General features: G+C 39.4%; 1 protein-coding gene across 1 annotated transcript in view; it reads right to left on the reverse strand.

Moving 5' to 3' along the window:
* Positions 1-21,539, reverse strand: part of BLTP1 (bridge-like lipid transfer protein family member 1) — an 87,769-nt gene that overhangs the window by 9,167 nt on the left and 57,063 nt on the right. The window contains 23 exon segments of the mRNA XM_036381680.2: positions 1,006-1,198; positions 2,060-2,240; positions 2,363-2,578; positions 3,128-3,372; positions 4,883-4,945; positions 5,455-5,545; positions 6,228-6,337; positions 6,493-6,616; positions 7,455-7,585; positions 8,468-8,694; positions 9,533-9,592; positions 10,179-10,377; positions 11,004-11,215; positions 11,716-11,884; positions 12,586-12,771; positions 12,872-12,969; positions 14,912-15,017; positions 15,524-15,768; positions 16,336-16,574; positions 16,674-16,880; positions 19,700-19,750; positions 20,709-20,802; positions 21,177-21,404. Coding sequence (XP_036237573.1) covers positions 1,006-1,198; positions 2,060-2,240; positions 2,363-2,578; positions 3,128-3,372; positions 4,883-4,945; positions 5,455-5,545; positions 6,228-6,337; positions 6,493-6,616; positions 7,455-7,585; positions 8,468-8,694; positions 9,533-9,592; positions 10,179-10,377; positions 11,004-11,215; positions 11,716-11,884; positions 12,586-12,771; positions 12,872-12,969; positions 14,912-15,017; positions 15,524-15,768; positions 16,336-16,574; positions 16,674-16,880; positions 19,700-19,750; positions 20,709-20,802; positions 21,177-21,404 — 3,675 coding nt within the window.

The raw sequence follows: 21,539 nt of genomic DNA on the forward strand, positions 1-21,539 counted from the left end.
TCTCCATTCCAGAGGAAGAGTACTATTATAAAAAAGTAGTATAAACAACAATAGATGTGTTTCAAAACCATTCAGGACTAATAAATACTTATAGAAATAAAATGCATAAAGAAATAAAGCAATTACAAGCCAATCTCTAGTCTGAGGGGGGCATATGTATGATCATACAAGTGCAATTTCCACACCAAATGCAGAGCTTACAGACATGTAACCAGCAAGACTCAGGACCTGGACATCATGTGGTAAGAATTCAAAGGCAAAGATTAGAAAGAAGATAGAGAAGAGCACAAAAGTGAAGAGAAGTAGCATAAACCACTATACAACATCTGGTAATGATAAAGAGGATGGCCACCTAAAGGAGTAAGAGCTAATGGTTCAAATTTCATTGTTCTCTCCCAGCATCTCTGGTGATTTTATAAGGTAAAATCCACAAGCACAACTCTCAGTTATTCATTTTGCTTGGTGATCAAGTTCTGACAAAATTTTGGCTTTGTGTTTAAAGCACTATTTAAATGCCAAAGGAGAGAAGAGTGAATGTCTCAGAAATTGGAGATGCAATCTACATGCCTCGGGATCCAACATGAGGTAACAACAGCCTCCTGCTTGAAAACAGGAATCATTGGAGACACAACAAAGCCTATATTGGAACACATCTTACTCCAAATCATGGCTATTTAGAGGCCTTCAATGGGTGAGACGTTTCCAGATATTTACACTGCTTTCCAACATTCTTTCGTTAAATGAAAACTGGGAGAAGGCAGTGACAGCCCAACACTGGGATATGGTGACTATGACAAAAATATTACTGAGATTGCTTTGGCAAACAACATCTGAAAATGCAGCTTTATGAACTGCATTTTTGCTTCTGGGGTCAGGTTTCTGCAGCTAAAGTCAAGCCTGGATAAACACAGTGCTCCAGGTAAGGTGCAGCCAGATCTAAAGGCAGTAGATTACACCAAGGGAAAATATAGCCATGAAAGGTTCAGAAAGTTTGTCTATAAGTACCTGATGGGATGGGTGGGGGTTGGGGAGGAAGTAAAGTGTTAGTCTTGCTGTGGATAGTGCTAGAGAGAGGAGGAGATGTGGCAGTATCTTTCATACCATACAGCTTGGACTCTTTGGAAAGGGTGCGTGGCAAAGAGGATCCTCGAGAAGTGTTTGGAGATTCAGTCTTTAGAGTCTTGGAGTTGTAGTGCAGCTGGAAAGCAAAGCAAGATCAAGTTACTTCACATGAATAATTCAATTGCTGTACAGCCATTTGGTGCCACTCCTTCCCTCCAAAACTTATTTCTTCTCATTCTTTACAGAAATATCATTGTAATATACATTACATTCCAATTCACATCCTATACACAAAAAGAACTGAAAACTTCGTGAAAAAAATAGATAAATTAATAAGCTATTAAAAAATTCAACAAAACACAGAAACAGAGGAAATTCATTATTTAAGACCACTAAAGCTTATTTCTCTCTCAGTTACATCACATGCATCCTGTGCCACCTATGCACACCTATGTCTTAATGTGTGCTGGAACTGTTCCACTACTGAACACAGGCATACAGAAACTGGCATTAAAAAAAAAACCAAATACCTCTGAACCCAGGAGTTCACACCTCCTCCATGTGCACAGTAGACTACTACTGAGAGCACAGAACATAACCAAAGTTGTAGAGAATGTTTAGTCACTCCTGAATTTGACTAGAAGCAACAGGCAGGACCTGAGGTACAACTGTTATCCCTGAGTACAGCATGGAATACTGGACATGGTCCTTCCACATCGCAAGACTAGAAAAGCCAAGCTGTATCAAGTGAGGTGCATTTCATTCATGGCATTGCCTCAACAGAATGACATCAAGTTTTTGTTCAGCAGTGACAGATTTTTCCCTGTTCTTACTCCATTAGGATTTCAAATCACAAAACACAAGGACGTTTTTGTTGAGACCCATTCATGCTAGGATATAGAAACAATGATTAAAAAACCAAGGAAATGTACAGTTGGACTGTATTGGAAAGAAAACATTGTCACTTCCTCCCTGCTGAGTTATCCCTTCATTTTACCTTTACATCCACCCCAGGAATATAAAACACTGTTGTTTCCACATCACTGGATTTTGTCTGTAGAGATGATGGCACTTTCTTGCCAGCAAGTAAGTGAGTAGTAGATGCATAATTAGTCTGAAATTTCTTCTTTTTTGAAGGAGACTCTTGATCCAAACTCCTGGAACTCCGATCATAGCTCCTGAAATAAATATCCTCATGTTATTAATTTCCTGTGCCACACTGGGCCAGAAGAACTTATGGTGCTGTTATTAAGCAGTGATAATTGATTGCTGGTAATAAACTAACGCACACATTTCTTACCTTCGCAAACTGATGTCATCGTGCTCTTGCTGGAGCATCGTGGGATGCAGCACACACTTGCCACAATCAATTTCAACCCTGATGTCGAGCTCAAAGTCAATGTTTCTCTCCGTGGTGGTGCCAGTGACACTCCTGTTGGTGGGTGTTGTTGGCCAGCGCTCGGTGAACAGCTGGTGCACAGCAGCAAAGCCCGTGGCTTTCTTGCGAGAGGCGCTCCTGCACAGGCATAGGTGGGGGGCAGGTGTCAGCAGGACATTCACCTCAGCAGGGGCTACAAGGCATTCCCAAACTAGGTCCACACTGTAGGATCTTATGAAAACATTTTGGGGAAAGGCCTTATCTGATATGCAGCAATAGTAGCACAAAAAACTAAGCTTTTCTTAAAACGTTCAATCAAAAAGGGAACAAAAATACACACACACAATCCATTTCATGTTTGCAAGTAGCCACATTTTCACATTCAGTTCGTGGAACTACACCCTGTTCTGTGGTCAAGAGCCTCACTTGCCAAGTTTTTTATTCTGTTCCAAGAGTTGAAATTTGTAACAGTTACCTCCTTTTTCCAGTCAGGATCACTCCTTCCCACACAGTCACCTCTACTGAACACAACCTCACCTGCCTTCCACACACACACTTGAGTCTATTCACTACTTCATCAGCAACAGAATTCGTAGCTTTAAACTCAGTATTTCCAGTTTGAGAGCACTGAAAGCACATTCAGTTATCCTCTTCATTTCTGTGCTGTTCCTCAGGACCGTTACTTACGGTGGTTTCCTATAGAAATAGGTCCTCTCCCTTTCATGGTCATCGTCCTTCTCCGAGTCCTCGCTGCTGGAGGACAAGCTGTCATCCCGGCGTCCTTCTTCAGGCTGGAAGGGAATGCCGGGTGAGAAGACAGCTGGAGTTTTGGGTGAAGCAAATACCGAGCATGAGCCTTCACTAGCAGATGAGTAATGGGAGGGACCATCAATAGTTACGGACAAAAGGTCCATTTCTGTCTCCTCTGGAAACTGATTGTGAAAAGACAAAAAGATAGTAAATTTCCACAGATTGGATTTCCACAGAGAATGCAGTAGATAGATCTGGAAATAAAGAAGCAGGCCTGCTATGAGAAACTCTCACTTCTGAGTTCCTCATAACACAGAGAGAGCAGGTAAAGGAATTGCAGGAGGATTATGAAAAAGAAGGGAATGAAAGCTTGGTGGGAAGACCTTTGCCATTGCCTAGTGATTGAGCTCAGCCTGGTAGACAAAGATTCATCATGCTCTTACCAATTTAGAAGGAAAGGAAACATGGCATTTAAATTTAAGAACTATTTAGAAAGCAAAGGACAGAAGGCAGCCCAAGTGCCCATGACTTGCAGGAAGCGTTAGTGAGGGCACGCAGGGCACTAGACAGAATGTACAGCACCACCCTGGGCACCCCAGCCTGAGCATGGAACTGAATGGCCTAAAGGAGCCTCCTGCTTCTCACAGCAATCATGCCACAAGCCATTTTCCAGCATTAAATTCTTAAAATGCCTGTGAAAAGCATCTACAAGTGTTAAACACCAGCACTTCCTATGCAGTATCACTGATAAGCTACGCAGTTGTTGTCTGCATATTCAAATTACAGCTCTGATGAACAACTGGCATGATGTCAGCAAAACACATTTAAAAAAAAAATATTCAACATTTGGTACCTCTAAGTGATTAATAGTTTTTTGGTATGCCAGCAAAACCTAAGCTAACTGGGCTTTTACATCACAACAATAGGCAGGGTAGATTTTAAATGTGAACATATTGAAATGTGCAAAGCACATTCCCAGGTGTCATTTCCACCATTCTCTCAGAAATAGGCATTTATTTCCTGGGAGCATTAAGGAAAGTAGGAAGGAAAAAAAAGTACATTACTGTCTCTTCAGTTTTGTTTTTTTGCTTGCTTGTTTAGTTTTGCCTTTCCTGATTTGTTATAAGTTTTGGGTTTGCTTGACTAATTATTTTTTCAAGAAAAAGACTACTTTCCCGAAACATGGTTTTGAAAGCATTTAAACTCCACGTGTTCTCAGGATATTAAGTTTTGGAACATTTCCTACTTGCTATTATTTGAAAATGTCTTATTCCACACTAAATATAAGAATTTAAACAGAAATGAGAGTGTGAGAAGTAGTCCTCCCACCTGGTAATGATTTTGTACTAGTGTTGATTGCCATCACATTGGAACACAATGTGACATGTGAAGGCACACACTAAAATCAGCCTCTAAAGCACATTTCAAGGCTAGACTTGGGTCACTTTACATCAGCCTTGCTCAGTCTTGAAGCAGAAAGTCAGCAATTCATTTCAGAAGAAGTTTTAAGTCCACATAAGGGTGCATCAACAACAAATCATGTTCCTCTACTTATTTTATGTATTTAAATATTTTCAAGCTCGATATACATTCTGTTTAGCTGAGCGCAAAAGAGATGAAATATTGAAAAGCAGCTCCCTATGAGATAAATTAGTTCTCTGGCAAAGAATACTTGTTTCTGCTCAGAAATACCTGAAAATACCCTTCCCCTGGACAGCTGGATTGTTGTGCAATCCCAAAAGCTGTTTGATTCAACTTAATAGAAATGAAAAAAATATAGAAATTAAAATAATTACAATCATCTCAACCATGCAAAATAAACATTTTAAATGTGAGAAAACATACAAAAAAAAAAAAAAACAACCCCAAACCAATCCAACAATCCATTTCAAACACTGAGAAGGATATACCTGTACAGCTACAGCAAACTAATACCCATTTCCAAAACTCTAAATATATTCAAACACCAAAAAACCTAGGTGATTTTTTGCACACCTCTGACAAAAATTCCAACAAAATTACTACTGTGTGAGCCTAAGAAACAAATCAAGCCATTTTAAAATATTTTTCTCTCATGAGTCAATTTCTGTGCCAAGATACCAAAACCCATGTGTCTTCTAACAAATTAAGTCTATCTTTCAAAAATACATCTGTAATTTGAGGCAAAGCAGACAATTCAGGTTTGCCTGGACATAATTATCTCATGAACTGGTGACCAAATGGCAGAGGAAATACAATTATATGGCATATAAAGTAATTCTTACAGAATCTTGTATGTTGAAGGTTACTCTTGGCCCAGGAGATGCAGCATCCACACGGATATCTGGGAGGTCTTCACTGTCTCCCAGTCGAGAGCTGCAAGCAAAACAAAACCAAAACAGCTTCTTGAGTCGTACCACATGATTTTAGGGTCATGCAAACATTTCACTACACAAATACAAGGACATACTTAGCTTTCTTTTAGGGAAGAATATATAAAATCAAAGCACTTAGGTATGTGAAAAGGAAGGAGGGGGAGAATAAAAGAGAAGGAAGCTGCACATGACTTGGCTAGCACTCTGTCTCTGCTAATGTCTCTGTGCAAGTTTTCAATCCTGAAGCCAACATGCAGAAATTACAGAAAAATAAGCTATTTGCCACATGGGACAATTGTTCACACAGAAAAAAACATTTCCCTTTCTTCTTCTCATTACAACAGCCCTTTTAAAAGGCAGATGATTGCAAATCAGGTGTAGAAAACAAGATTATTACAGTATGCCATTTTTCCTTATATATACATTTTGAAAACAGGATTCTGTAGAAAACCCCAAGTTGGTGTAGAAGTCAAATCTCTTCTCAGAGATTTCAGAAAAATGAGAAAAAATGCTTTTTAGAACATGCAAAATATTGCTGCCTTGCAAAATGACCTCTTTCTAGCCAGTTCCACCACGAACAGCTGCTGCCTGTGGTAAAATGACTCTTGAGGCCAAAGTCCAACTTTTCCCCTGTCCCGTGTGCTGCTGTGGCTATCACAAATCCCAAATTCCCAGAAGCTCACCTTGTTCTGTCCATTCTCTTCAGAGGAGGCCTCCCTGATGCTGAAATGCTCTTTGATCGGCTGTAGCTGGGTTTGTAGCTCAGACCCCACTTGTCTTTCAAGGAGGCAGCCTAAACCAGAAACAATATGGAAATGCAACAACTGAGAACACAGAGGAAAACTCTGGCAAACTAAAATGCTCCTGCACATGGGAGTGCCAGCAAAGCCAAAGGGTTTTTGGGACACAGGTGCTACAATATTCCCAAAGGAGCCTCATCCTGCTCACCCTCATGCTGGATCTCCGGAGCTTTTTGCGGACGTCCCTGCGAATGTCGTTCACAGCCACTGACTCCAGCTGCTGATAGCGCTGAATTTCTTGGTTTATGGTCCCTTCACTTGCACCTAATTTCCTGGAGGTAAAGCATGGTGGAGTTACCTTACAGATATTATTTCCACAACTTCAAAAATCTGTGTTGTAAGAAGGCTTTCCCTAGGAATTATCCCATTTTCTCTTTTGTCTCAATACTTATGACCAGTGTCAAATATAGCCACAGAAGTACAAAAATAAACATTTAACCTAAATTCCTAATTTCAGAAAAAAATTTCCCACTGAATGGCGACAGCAATCCCATTTTAAGTACAAACAGTTAAACACGTGTCCCTTTGCATTACTGAACACGTAACTACTAACTTCTGTACTCCCATCACAGATAGATCCATTTACAGTAAGTCTGTCTTGGGGAAAAGGGGGAAAAAAGCCCAAACAAGCCCAACAAAGTTTGAAAATACTATTCATAAAACACACAGAAGGTCAGATGAAATTCGTGAAATCTGAAATAATTTTTTCTTAAGGGTTTTCTCAAGCACAGTCTAAGGAAGTTGTCAAGTTTCATTTTGAAAACATTATGTACAAGACGCCAAAAAAAGTCAATTTAAATAATTTTCTTCTGCTTCCTAAGCTTATTACAGTTTCAAAGTAATATATTTTGCTAAAGTAATCAAGCATGATAATAAATCAAGATGGAAGTTTTGAATCAATAGGAAAAGGATTATAAATCAGTCATTAAAATGCAGAGTCAGGAAAATACAAACTAATCTGACACTTATGGAACAACACAAGAGATTTGAGAGAGGACTTGCATATATAGGCCTTTGCTTTTGGAATCCTTTTATTTCAAATAAAGCAACAATATGCACTTAGCCCTAACATGAGATGTATGATACAAACATGAAGCAAACCACACTTACTTTAGGTCATCAATGACTTTTGCTTGCTCATTGAGCTCTCTAATATCAACCAAACGCTTGGTAAATTTCCTTCCTCGCTGTTCTCCAGGTTGGATACTGGAAGCTCCCTGCCGCCGGTGATCAACGATCTCCTGTTCCAAACAAACATTTCATTAATGTCCTCATGAAAAACTGGCCATCAGAACATTGTGAACAACAGGCAGAGTGAATTTCACACCTTCAAATTTGGACTAGTGCATGCAAAATAATCAATTCACGTGAACAGGCAGCTGATTGGATTTTTTCCAGTGATCCAAAGCCCATCATTCAGTTAGACACACTGTAACTACTACATACATGTCCCCATGAGCAGGATCTGCCTGCTTTCATATGTGCTCTGCTAGGCTGGAGCAGATCCTGCTTGGCGGAGCCCCAGAGATATTCTACAGGAACAGAGTATCGGTGCCTTGGGGGGCTCAAACCCAGCAGGTGATTTACAATCCGCTGCCCAAATGTGAGCTTGCGCGCCTCTCCACCCAAGGAACCTCCACCTGATTTCTGAACAACAAACAGGAGCATTAGTGTGCTGGGATAATGTTTCCTCAGTCAGCAGGCTAGAGACATGAAAGAACAGCTGTTAAAATGGGTTTGTAGAAAACCAAAAAGCAAGGTCAATAGCAGACTAGAAGTAGGTTTTTATAAATTTTTTTTCGTGTTAGTAACTTACTCTCCTGTGAAGAAAACCTAGAAGAAAGCCACAGCTTTTACAGTTCAGGTATCTGAGGTTAGGCACTGTGTCCCCTCCATGTTTTCAAATCCAGATCGTTATTTCCACATAACACCAGTAGAAATATGATCTGCAACTTGTTGCCTTTGAAAGATGGAGTTAGAAAACCCACACACAGAAGTTTCCAATTTGCAACAAGACTTGCATGAGCCATCAAGACTCGCATGCTGGACTCAAGATTAAGACCTTTCCATTTGACAGAAGACTTTTTCCAATTAGAAGAACTTATTTTGGTGGATTCACTTACTGCATGGATAGTGGGAGACATGGTGTCAACTTCATCCTCGTCTGAAAGGTCAGCTATGTTCACAGAGTTGAGGTCAGCAATGTCATCAATATCTTCCTCTCCTGTCAATGTTGTGAGGGTGTTGCCCAAAGCATTCAGTCTTTTCCCAATGTTTGGATCCATGTGGACATCAATACCACACATCTTCCACAACACATTCAGCGTCCAGGTTCCAGCACTACTACTTTCTGTGTTAAAAGAAATAAATCAGTTTAAACAGTTTTTCCTCTTTTAAAAAACCCCCCATAGCGAATTACCTACCCACTAGCCAAGACAGTGTTTTTCAGTTACAAAGAACTATCTCTTCTGTCCTTTCTGAGGAAAACACATTCCCACAACTGAAATGCTTAATGAAAATACTTCAGTGTTTCTTAAACAAGTGATATGACCCAGGCAGACCTAATGAAAATACATTCCCTTCAGAGAAAGTAAAGAGCATCTCCAGCTTCAGCTCATACAAATGCTGGCAAGTACACTATTCCAAAACAGAATTTCTAACAGCAAGAAACACAAAGCATGTCTTTCTGCATGTACAAATGCTGACCTATTTTTATTCAAGTTTGGAACAATGATGCTGGAAGATGTTATGTGTGTTTCTGTGCCTAGTGAGTATCCTGGCTGCCCAGGATTTTTTTGAGTGCCACTTTTCAGCATCAAAATACAGACCTTGCTCTAAGCACGACAACACAAGACACCGGTTTTCTTTCTAGATGGAACTGTGACTAATAGAGAGAGTGACAGCTATTTCTGAATGCTCTGGAGAAGGTCCAGACTACTTAAGACTGGGCTGAGGGGGAATTTGGGAAAAAGAGAAACCTTTTCTGGGAGAGGAAAGACAGGGATGGCAGCTCAGGGTGAGGAAGATTGAGCAATCCCTTCCCAGCAGGAAGCAATGCTGACTGTTATGGCAACTATTGCTGACTCTTCTCCAATCAATTAACTAAAACACAGTTAAAGGACTTAAATCTCATATTCTATGAAGGCTTTTCTTATGAAGGACTTTATTTATTAAAACAAGCACATTACCTGCTGCAGCTTGGCCTGTTGTCCTGGAACACACTTCATAGGTACCATCTGGCACAACACCTAGATGAAGCATACAAAGCAAGTCACTGATTAGGCAGCCAGCAAAAGCTGCTTCAGAGCAGCCTTTCCAATCCCACCCTCAGTCTCTTGTCTGCCATAATTAAAGAATGACAAGGGTTCTAGTTTTATTTCCCATTGAAAGACTTTTCTTATTTAATAAAGTGAACTTACTTGGTAATCTACAAAATTCTAAATATGTATTATATATAATATACATATGTATTGAATCAACTTAAAAACCCATAAAAATTTTGGAATTTTCACATTCTATAGAAATATTCTATATTAGACTATTAAAATTTTACTGGGATCTTATGTAATTGTATAAAAGCAATGCATCCAACTCTTAAAATATCTCTTAGGCAAAGATGAAATTGTTACAATGATATATAAAGCAGTAAAGTTTATATTAATAAAGGAAAACAACAACAAAGGAATATAACCTTTTGGATCCATATTATTTTGCTTTCAAAAGGCCAAATTATTTTCTTCAGGTTTATTGGGAAGGCTCAGCTGTTTTTCAAGTCAATGGGAAGGGCAAAAGTGGAAATGGAAAAATACTCTTGTGCAGTATGAAATCACTTACATGCATTCATGACTAGATCTCCTCTTATTTCTGGTTTCCAGTCATCCCAACTTGTCTCAAAGCCATCAGCAAAGCGGATGCAGAAGTTTTTAAAATGACCTTTGCTAACTAAAGACTCTGAGGAGCAGGCAGTGATGAGCGTGCTTTCAATAGTCAGGACTAAAGCAGAGCCAGTGTCGAGATCTGCAGAGTGGTTAGACTGGAAAATAAAATCACAGGGACAACTTACTGGTCAGTGCAATGCCAAAGTGATTACATTTACTAAATGCCATTTATCCTTCCCTATTAACTGACCCCTGCTCACATCTCCTTGTATTTTTCCTTCTCTGCAGAGAGTTGCAAAAGCATCACCTCTGCCCATACAATGCCTTGCATTGCTGTCTCCTAAATGCAACACCTACATTATAAATTTATTTAAGCAGTGGGAGTCAAGCTCATCTGGAAAAGGAACAGAAATCTATGTTTGATCAAGGGCTATAATCCATATGGCCCCATGACCAGAGAAGACAAGCCAAAGATCAACTCTTTTCTCCAAGAAAGATGACACCTAACTTGACTGAACAATGACAAAAATTACCTTGAACTTTTATGTGATTTTTTTTTTGGTGTTTATTTTGATGTGTACCATTATGTACAATCCGAAGTGCACAGATCGATAAATTTCTAGCTCTGAATATGCACATCTATAATTATGTTTCATTTTAATTTATATTTCCTTTTATAAACTAGATCTTTTTTGAAGCTTTTATCACCTGGCTCTTGTATATGTACACCACACACAAATTGCTGTTTTAACAGACTTCCAATAGTCACGCTTTTGCTTACCTGGGGTGTGTTTGTGATGGGCAGGCAAATTCCTAAATCATTGACAGTCAGCTGAAGGAACAGGGTGCCAAAAGCCTGTGCAGAGGTTTGCTGGATTCCAGGCAGCATATCCACCACTTCTTTTGTGGCCATGTGAATATCTTTATGCAAAGCCATTCTCTGTTCATTCCAGTTATCGTACGCTGCCTTGTAGTTCAGCCAGAACAGCACAGCTTAATAAGGAAACCAAAAATGCTTAATTGAAATCAGCACCTTAAAAAAATAAGGTACATTCACTAAATAAATTCTTTTTGTAATCCCTTTTTACAGCTCTTCCATTACTTGAAGTCAGAGGATGTAGAACAATGGACACACACAGGTTCAGGGTGCAGCAATCAGGGTCATGCTTCAAAGGACAAGACGGACAAACTTGATCATTTACCATCAAAGTTAATACAAATAAAATACACAAAGTCCTGCTCTTCTCAGCATTCTTCATCTGGGAGGATTTACAACAGCAACTTCCTCCAAACCATCTGAAAACTAATCACCTCAACATGTGGAATTTTTGATGTTTGATGATAGATTTATCAATCTGTTGGCATGGAGGGTACCTCCCAAATTTCTCAGCTACTTAGCATGAAACATACTGAACCTTGAATAATCAACCTTTTGAGAAAAAAACCTCTTCCTCAGTATGAACACAAACTTGTAGCAATTGTCTCTACAGTACCTCTGTCAAAGGCCACGGGCTGGGCAAAAACAATGGGTCTGTTCAGAGTAATGAGCACAGCTTCCCTGTCTGATGAGCCACTGATTTCTTCTCTGAGAGCATTTCTTAATCCAATTCTTGTCTTGAAATAAGCAACTTGATGGAAGTCTGAGCCAGCTTCTTCATAAACCTTAAAACATTGCAAAAAAATGGGAGGAGGGAGGGGTTTGCAGCAGGGAGGAGTTCAGGGATGGGGAGGGGGAAGAAGAAAACCCCAAATTACTGCATTTGACAGAATATAAAATTAAAACAACTCTTGTCCTTTCCTGTTCTTCTCCTCTAGCCAAAACCTCTTGGAGGATCTTCAGTATTCTTGAATTAAGGTCTGATCACAGCATTATTTTCTTTACTTATCATAAATTGTTAACTAATGTAGCTATTTATAGATCCAGAGTCTCTATTGTGACAGTTCATTTATAGGTCCTAAGATTTCTATTTGTCTGTTTGTTTCTAGGCATCACAAAACACTTTCATATCGTAGAACAAGTGATTCCAGGTAACAGCAGGTTTAAGAGTACAAGAGATACCACTGTCAAACCAAGACAGACAAACTAGGTCAAAATGTAGGTCTAGCAAAGTTTGGATATTTTCTGATCTTATTATTTCATTCAAATGTTGTAAAAAATTATATTTATATCAACAAAAGTTTTGAGTTTAACTCAGCAGAAAGGCTATTACTGTTCTAAAGGGCCAAGAAGTTCTAAGATATTAATAATATGGGGAAAAAAACAGATAAAAACCAGCACTGTGCAACAACCTCTTGGCCTGATGATGTAATTTTTTAATCACACATTATTAGGAACATTACGTGCAAAGATTTTGAGCGCTAACCTGATGTTTAACAATCTGTCCCAGTGCCAGATTCAAATCCACCTGGCATTTTCCAAACAGTTTGAGGTAGCTGCTGCTTCCAGGCATTGCTTTGGTTTGCAGTCTGTTGGAGAGCTCGAGTTCTATCAAGCCCGTTTCAAACCTCACAGCACGCATCGAGGGAGTTGTTGCTGTCACCTGAATTCCCTAATGGATAAGGAAAGTACAAAGTTAGGAGCATCTGGTTCAGAGACATGATGAGAAAGGAAAACAGAACCCAACCACTGGTTTGTCATCATAAGACTACCTTAAACTGCAGGCTCAAAGAGTAAAGAAGAATTTTTGGTTTATCTCCATCTGTTGTGCCATCATGTTCATTCCAAAGAGGTATTGGCTGCTCCCCTCCTGTACACATTAAAAATGCACAGTCACAGTTTTATCAAAGAAAACATTTTAAAACCAATACATATAAAAAGGTGACCATGAATCAAGTCTCATTTTAAATAATCACCAGTTAAAGATTTATAAAAACAAGTGAGGACTGGAGACATCAGTGCAGATTCATCTTCTGATATACAATTAATATCTCTCCACTAAGAATGAAGGAACAGAGGCAAGCTCCTCCCTCCTGGGAAATTTTCCATAAGAAGTTTTAAAGTCTGAAAGGAGTAACACCTGCTTTTCAAAAAAGATGCTTTTTGTCCCCTGCACCAGTGTATCTCCTAGTTATCTGACAACACAAGTTGAACACTCGACCAAATACTATGCAAATCCCATGAAAATGAGGACTTGAAATTATATCAGCATTTTCCCACGAGAGGAGGAAAGAGTATTCTGCAATTATTTTAGTTTTGGGTTTACTTCCTCATCCTGGCACATTTCATTCCAAGTTATGTACCCTTGAAGAAGCAATCCTGGTTTTAATTCTCCTTGATATTTATCTACATTCCAACTTACTTTATAGGAAGGGCTTGCTGCTGAAAAGGCTAAGCCATTAATTCCCTTCAAATATGCCAACTGATCTAATTACAGTTATTTGGTGGTAAGGACAAGCAGTTGAATCATGGATTCAAAAAAGCCCCCAAACAACAATAAATTTTTATCACTCCATTTTGTATTTGGATAATTTTCTTTTGATCAACACTGCCTTCAATTTCCAGATGCAATTATTATGGACTGCTCTGTTCATTAACTAGCTCTCAATCTGTGCAACTTCACCTTCAGTAATTGGTACATACACAGTTTTTATATAAGGATAATAAGCAAACAATACTTTAGTGCAACACAAACAGTGATTAGAAAAAATACTGCAGCACATGACACTAATTGGTATTTTCAAGCCATTTAAAAAATTACTTGGCTCCAAGCCAGAGGGACCAAGCCAATTTCTGTCCCCATTGTTCTTCACTGAGCATCCAGAGCCACAGATTGCTGACCTGACCACATCCCTGCTGAATTACTCCAATATGGAAGGCAACAGTCACATTTCAAAAACCATCAGGCTGCTACTTGCAATACAAATCTACAGTCTGGAAAAGCAGAGAACCAGCACTGGTAATAAATTCCTCACATAAAAATACAGGGCAGATTGAAAGGCTGGGTCTATGAAATGCTGTAAAAGCTAATACAGGTTTCCTGGTTCAGCACTGTATGCTCCTCCACAAAAAAAAAAAGTTCTGATAGAATAATGACAGCTGTCAGAAGACTGATTCTTTCCCCAAGCACCTTCTTACAACCCAATACTAATATATTTTGGCTGGAACAAGTATCAGGGTGTTTCTTGTTAGCCTTCAGGGAATTTGGCATTTTCCATTTTCTCACTGCCTCAAGGGCACGTCATGTGGACCTGCACCCTTCTTTTATTGCATGTATATACCTGAATATATGTACACACACAGAGGGACATGAAAGGAGGCAGATGTACACACAGACACTCTTTTTACTTAGTTACCACTTTTTATTCTTTGCTCATGATGTTTCCATCAATTGATGAATCTTACTGAACTAAAAATTAGCCTTTTAGGTTAACTCAAAAAAAAGTTCAAGTCAAACAAAGTGACTACAGAAAGTAACCCAGCCAAGGTCACACCATAGAGACACACAGAGGCCGATGTCCAGAATACCAAACAATCCTGCTTCCCAATATAAGTCCTGCTTATGATAGACCTAGAATAATTTTCAGAGCCTCTGTTATCATTTCCAAGTCCAGTTCTGCTTCCTGCTGCTGCTTGCAGTGCTAGAGGTGAAATGAGGGTGTCTGTGAAATTAATGAGCTGATCCTGACTGAGCGCTACATCAAGCAAAGTTTGAGGATCTTATTTAAAGCGGCTTTTAAGGTTCCACTTACCTGAAACCTTCTGTATGACCTCATTTACTTCTTTCATGAACACTTTCTGCACAAATACTAAATGGTTTAAAAGGTCAGTCGTGAGATTATGTTCAAAGGAGCCAACCTGTAGCATTAGAACATTTGAGAACAAATATTAGTTTTAAAAAGAGTGGATTTTTAGGGTTTTTTTTTAGCTGCCAACATCAGAATTCTGAATTACAAACATGCCAGGCTATTTTTCTGACTAAAAAAAATTAGTTAGTGGGAATGCCCTGCTTTTCCCCAGCAAGTGTTTCTTTTAAGCAGCATCCCTTTTTTCTCTGAAAAAAATAACTACAGAAATTGGCACACAAGTAGAACTTATGAATAGAACATTCTGTGTCGAGCAGAACATTTTATATCATTAAGGTTCTATGTCATGTCATTATCCCACTTATGGAGCTGTCTAATCACAAAAAAAAAAAATCAGCTATAAAACAACAAAAAAAATCTTCTAGTTTTTCACTATTTGGATTCAACCTGTACACCTGAGAGTTCTGGAGGAGCCAGATCGTTTAAAAAACGTGAAGATGCACAGAGAGAACCGTAACAGAAGGGAAATAAGTTATCAAAGATGCCTTCAAGCCCTACCTCAGCCACACAGCGCAGGTAGTTGCCCTGCAGGTAGTAGCCCTGCTTGGCAGGGAGCTCATCGATGCTCCAGATCTGGTCAGAGTAAGTGTCATGCTCTTCCATGACATATTTCCCTGACATGGTGACAGGAGGCAGGTTGAGACTGGCCGAAGGAGGAATGGTTGACATGTCAGTGGCAGAAACTTTTGAAGTGAAGCGCAGTCTGTGGTTTGGAAGCTCAAAATTAAATCTGGTTTGGGCGCCTGTAAAATGAAGGAGGGGGAAAGAAAAGGTATGAACTGGCAAAAGAATCTCTTATTTATCCTGAAATTTAAGAACAGCTTTGGACCAATAGAAAAAAATTTAAACTGTTAAAATGTTACTGGAGTTCACACAGCCAAAGAACTATAAGTACCTATCCACATGATTCTGGGTTGTCTTCATTTTTAAAGAAGACAAAGATTCCACAGTAATAAGACTAAGGGGGAAGTCATACAAACCACCTTGTGAATACTGAAGCCTTACAAGACTATTCTAAACTAGCATTACAAATTAAAATTCAAGTAATCAAGGATCATAACCTGATTTTGGCAGTTAAAGGGAAGCTTCCTGGGAGGATACTATAGATGAATGTGTAGATGTTCTCATGTGCTCTTGCATTCTGCCTCTGGGAACTGTGTAACAACCACAGTCAAAATTCTCTATGCGGGCCCACCTGGCTGAAGCCCATGTTAAAAAAAAAAAGCTGATGACAACAGATTCAAAGCTCTAGCTAGAACTCAACAAACACCAAGTGCTCGTGGATGCTTATAGGAAGGCCAAACTGTCACCTGTCATTCCATGACTCCTCATTCTTCCCATCTTGTATTCCGCCTTGAGGGAGGGCAGGAGCGCTGCTCCGATAGCAATCCCATCTATCATGGCACTGAACTTCAGCACTATGGGCTTCTTCTCCAAGCCTTCTGGCAGCTGTGGGAACTCATTTGTTTCAACTGGCGTTTGATTGATGCTCGTTGGAGTCTTCTCAGAGGGCAGAGGAGTAGCCACATCCTCTTTGGCTGGCTGGGGCCTGTGGAGCCAGACAAAAAGCAGGAAAGCCTTGCTGTTAGCCTGCCCGGGCACCTGAGGTGACAAAGCCTGGCAAGGGGAGGGGTGTGGGAGCACTCACGCGGTGGAGGGCTGGCGGATGAGGTCGGAGATCTGCTTGGAGAGCTGGTGGGAGCTGCGCACCATCATGCTGTGCAGCGTGGCCGGGTGCTGCGGGATGTTGATGCTGATGGCGCCCACCTTCACCACGGCCGCGTTGTTGGTTTTCAGCCCCCTCTGGGCGCTGTACAGGGCCTGGGACTTGGCAATGCTGCACTTCACCACAGTTCTGGCAGCAGAAGGGAACAGCAGTCATTTGCACGCCCTTCCAGTTGTGGGTTAAAGCGAGCTTTTCAGTATTAGTGCAAAATTCAGCTAACACTTTTTGTCAACTACACCCACATCCCTTTTTCTTTCCCTTGACACACAGATGCACCACATGCCACAAACAACTACACTGCACTTAAGAGAACTACATGTCACGCATGCCAAAAAATATCTATTCAAAACTCCTATCCCTGCTTAAACGAAGGTCATTTCAGTGCATTCACACCAGGCTGCACATAGACAAAACAAATTTGCACACACAGAAATAAAAAAAAAAAAAGCCTTCCATTTCAACTCCTGTTCAGGAATAATCTTAAATAGTCCTTTTAGTAAAAACTCAGATTTGAGTTTTGCATCCAAATAGGTCATTGGAGGAAATACTTAACAGTAAATACACAGCATGTGATTCATAAATTTGTGCATTATATTGATGTTTAATTCAAATATATTATTCCAAAAAACGTTATCTAAACTTGATTTTAATATTGAGGAGGATATAGTTCACAATGGTTACCCAAGATAAAAAGATAACTGCACTAAGCTGACAGTTTTTGATGTCATAACAGAATTTTGGCAGAGTAGAATTCACTAAACTCCTATTAAAAATATATTGGGGTAACACATGAATGTTTCTATGGTCAATTCCTGGAGGGTTACCCAATGGAAGTATATTATGCAGCCAACACAGAAGTACAGCCTCAAAGGGAAAGACATATAGTTGTCAAGATGCAATACATCAGCTAAAATGGCTGAAAAATAGACTATAAAATTGAATAAAATAAACTACAGACTATGTAAAATAGACAATATAAAATACATAAAAATATTCAATGCAAGTTTCTCAAATACTCCATCTCCAGGGGTATAGCTAAAACACTTTTTGTATGATATTTAAATTGTTTAAAGACAGTTTGGTCTCCTGGTGAAAGATTCATTACTCTGTGAACTCCACTCTCTAAGTAATGTTTCTTCTTATTCTTATGCTAAAATATCAGCAAGCCCAAAGCAACCCAGATGTGGAAATACAAACCAAAACAAAAAAAACACATCACCCTTCTGCTTATAATCAAGAAATACACAGCACTGTAAGGCAACCACTGGCCTATCAACAGCAAATTAATTGCCTCAAGTTTAAGGAACACTCAGATTTTCACAGCTATGCAAGAAATGCAAGAGAGCCTAAAGCAGTTCAGAATTAATATTTTCGAGCAGACTGTCAAGTAAAAACGATTTCAAAATATGTGATGAAGGAAGAAACAATTCACAACAATTTTCAGAAAAACATTATACAAATAAACATTACTTAAGAAAAAGCCAGAATTGCTTTAATCCACCACTTTAGAAGAAAAACATTATTTTTCTTGATATTTGCTCGTTTCCCTCTCTTCCTGCTACCATTCTGACTCAACTGTTGTGAAGCCAATCAAGAACACACTTCCATCTCCATCTATAAACACAAAACGCTACTGCATTCAAACCATTTTAAACATTTCCTTAATTAAAAATATATTACACCAGTATGGCTGTTGCAGGAAAAAAAAACCTCAGCAAAATTAACTGTGCTTTTTCTCCATACTTCATGCAACAAATTACTTTCATTGCTGCTTGCCTACAAAAAACCTACTTCCATGACAAGAACGTGGAACAACTCTCTGGCTACCCATTTATTATTGAAGATCTGCAGTTTGCTTACCTACAGTGACAAGCCTGTAACACACCTGGTTCTATCTCATTAAAATCATTAATCATTATTTAACTTGTATACCAGTAATGCTTCCAGAAAGAATTCTATATTCTCATATCAATACTATAAATGATCACTCTCCAGACAGATTAGAGACAAAAAGCCTTTGTCCCACTGCAGAACTGACTTCAAGGCCAGTACTCAACAGATTTTTGCAATGCTGTAACAAGAATGTGGGGGGAGAAAAAGTCAGCAGGAGGCCCCTAACACACAGGAACTACTGCACTGAGTCAGCTGTGCCTAAGGGAAGGGATCCTTCCCCTAATTCCAGCCATAAGGAATTTACTTCTAAGAGGCTGTATCATGTTCATGACTCATCACCAGACCTATCCAACATGGATTTATCCAATCCTTTTCATCATTTATACCTTTGTTGACCACATCATATAGCAGCCAATTCAACAACTCAGTGATGCACTGGTTTAAGGTTGCTACCAGACAAAAATGAACACAAATCCCAGTATTTTCCCTACATCACTTGTAGTTTTCAGTCCATCACCTCTCCTTCCAGAGCTATAAGGACATCTTAAAGTTAACCCTGCATTACCACAACACTGCATAAACAGACACAGATCTTCAACATGCCTGGGAGTTAAACCAGCACACAGGGAAATGAAGACAAAAAGGAACAGCCCTGTTCATGATGACACCACAACTATCACTCCAAGCACAGCAGTTCCAAAGCAAATCTCACCTCTGTGTTCCCTAACATTTGTCAACACTACTTCAGCTCATTTAAATAAGTACAGGAGCAGATCTAAAGAACTTAAGGGCCACTAAAACCATTCCAACATTACAGTAGTGAGTGCAGTGCAATAGCAGTCCATCAAACTGTATTGCTAACATTGACAAGGACTTGTTTTAGGCAGATTTTTGGCAGGCTTCATTAAAAAAGCTTATCTAGGTAATACTAAATGATGAACCAAGATGTATTCAAGCATCATCTGCCTCCACAATCACAGAGAGTAGGAAAGCAGCCATTATCTACACAACACAGAGTTAATTGCAAGACTATTAAACATAATAATATGACATACAGAAACTCTTGTTTGGCTGTGCTTGTAGGAGATGTAGGAAAATCCTCCAGTCTACAGATGAAGATTGAAGAGAAAGCGAGAAAAACAAAAAGCAAATAAAGAATAAACAGTCATGCAAAAGTAGTCAGTTAATTATTTGTAACCCACAATATGACACTTATTTTCAAAATTACCAAGGTGAAGGTTTTGATTTTGCTCATGTTTGTTCTTTCATCTCGTTGTTTTTAAGATTTATTGTTATTTCCCCCCTTTCCTTTTGTACCCTCCCAATACGTTCATGACTATCAGATTGGAACTTTTATTTAGCCCTCTGAAACAAACTTCCTGGAAGCAATTTAGCTGAGGAAATTATAAAACTCTGAGTTTTAATTTCTATGTAGCATCCTGCAAACTACCCAGGAATTAAAAGGAGAGAGAGAAACTCAAGTGACATTGTTTAGCCCCTTTCTCCAAGAGTCTTGATCTAAGACCAGTACACATACTGAGGGTTACCCAGCTAACACCCAGATTGTGTGAGGGTGATCTGTGCTACAAAGAATTGTGCTTCAGCTCATTCTGCAACTCAAACAGAAAGAGATGCAGCTGGGAACAAATTAAAATAATGCATGGCCTTTCTGAGTCTGTAAACCTGGCAGAAATAAAAAAGCCAGAACAATGTGGATGCTGAGCAAGTGATTCATGATGTTCATGCACAGGAAGTGGTTCGCCTCCCCTCCCCTGCCACGTTGTGTCAATTATACAAAGGCTGGAGAAGGGATATTAGAACAATTAAACTAACATGAGAGAACAAAGAATGATGCAACATGAGAGTTGAAAAATATGTCTATTAAAGATACATGATAGCTCTTAAACAGGAATAATTACCATCAGAAGATTAACTACTCCCTACAAATTTCATATGGTTTCAACCTACAAGTTGCAAAAAGCAATTAGAAGCACAAGAGAAACAATACAACTCCTAACACTTTTATGAATTGAAACAATTTTAAAATCTAGACTTTGTACTTACTGGATATTTGGGGTAATTCCCTCCAGCAGGACGATATTGACACCTCCTATGTGAGCAGTGGCACATGTCTCAGTCATCTTTTGGTGTAGCACATCTTCAGGGAAAAAAAAAATGCATTTAACAGCATTTCAGTCAGTACAATACTTCAGGTGTTCTTACTGCTTTTAAAAATACTGCAGCAGGAAAATAACTGAAAAATTACAGCTTTAGCAGTCACAGTAAGTGACGTCAAATATAAAATGTGACAAGAGGAAAGCTTTTGAAAATGAGTGACTGTCTTCTAAGATAATTTCCTCCATGGCACTTTCTGAACAGCTTGCAGCATCCTTTTATAATCCTTCTGCAGCCTAATAATAATTTTTTAAAAGCACTTGTTGAATATTATTATATTACACACACACACATACTGCACACGCATGTGTAAAGCTGCCAGCGCATTATTTAGAGAACGCTTTTAGCAGATCCCACCTTTCATTTTCTCTTTCAGGGTGAAGCTGCCGTGGATCCTCTTCAGCTCAGATTCCATGGTGAGGCCGCCAATGTCGGCCTCCAGGTGGGTTCTGTTCACCATCCCTATCCCGAAGACGATGAGGGTGACGTGCTGCGGCTCCGAGGTCACCAGGCTGCGCTTGCGCCCGTTGTCCTGCTCGTTCTCAAACACCACCCTGCAGGCCGGCTCCGTGGGGCTGCGCACACCTGCACAGACACCAGCAGCTCCTTAAGGCTCCCTTTGCAATAAATCCTTGGCATATCCCACTCATATTTACATTTCAAACTGAGCATCACAGATCTTTCGTGTCAAGAAAGCTCTTCAGGAAAATTATCTGTGCC

Source organism: Molothrus ater, chromosome 4, assembly GCF_012460135.2.
Source record: "Molothrus ater isolate BHLD 08-10-18 breed brown headed cowbird chromosome 4, BPBGC_Mater_1.1, whole genome shotgun sequence".
Classification (NCBI taxonomy): Eukaryota; Metazoa; Chordata; class Aves; order Passeriformes; family Icteridae; genus Molothrus; species Molothrus ater.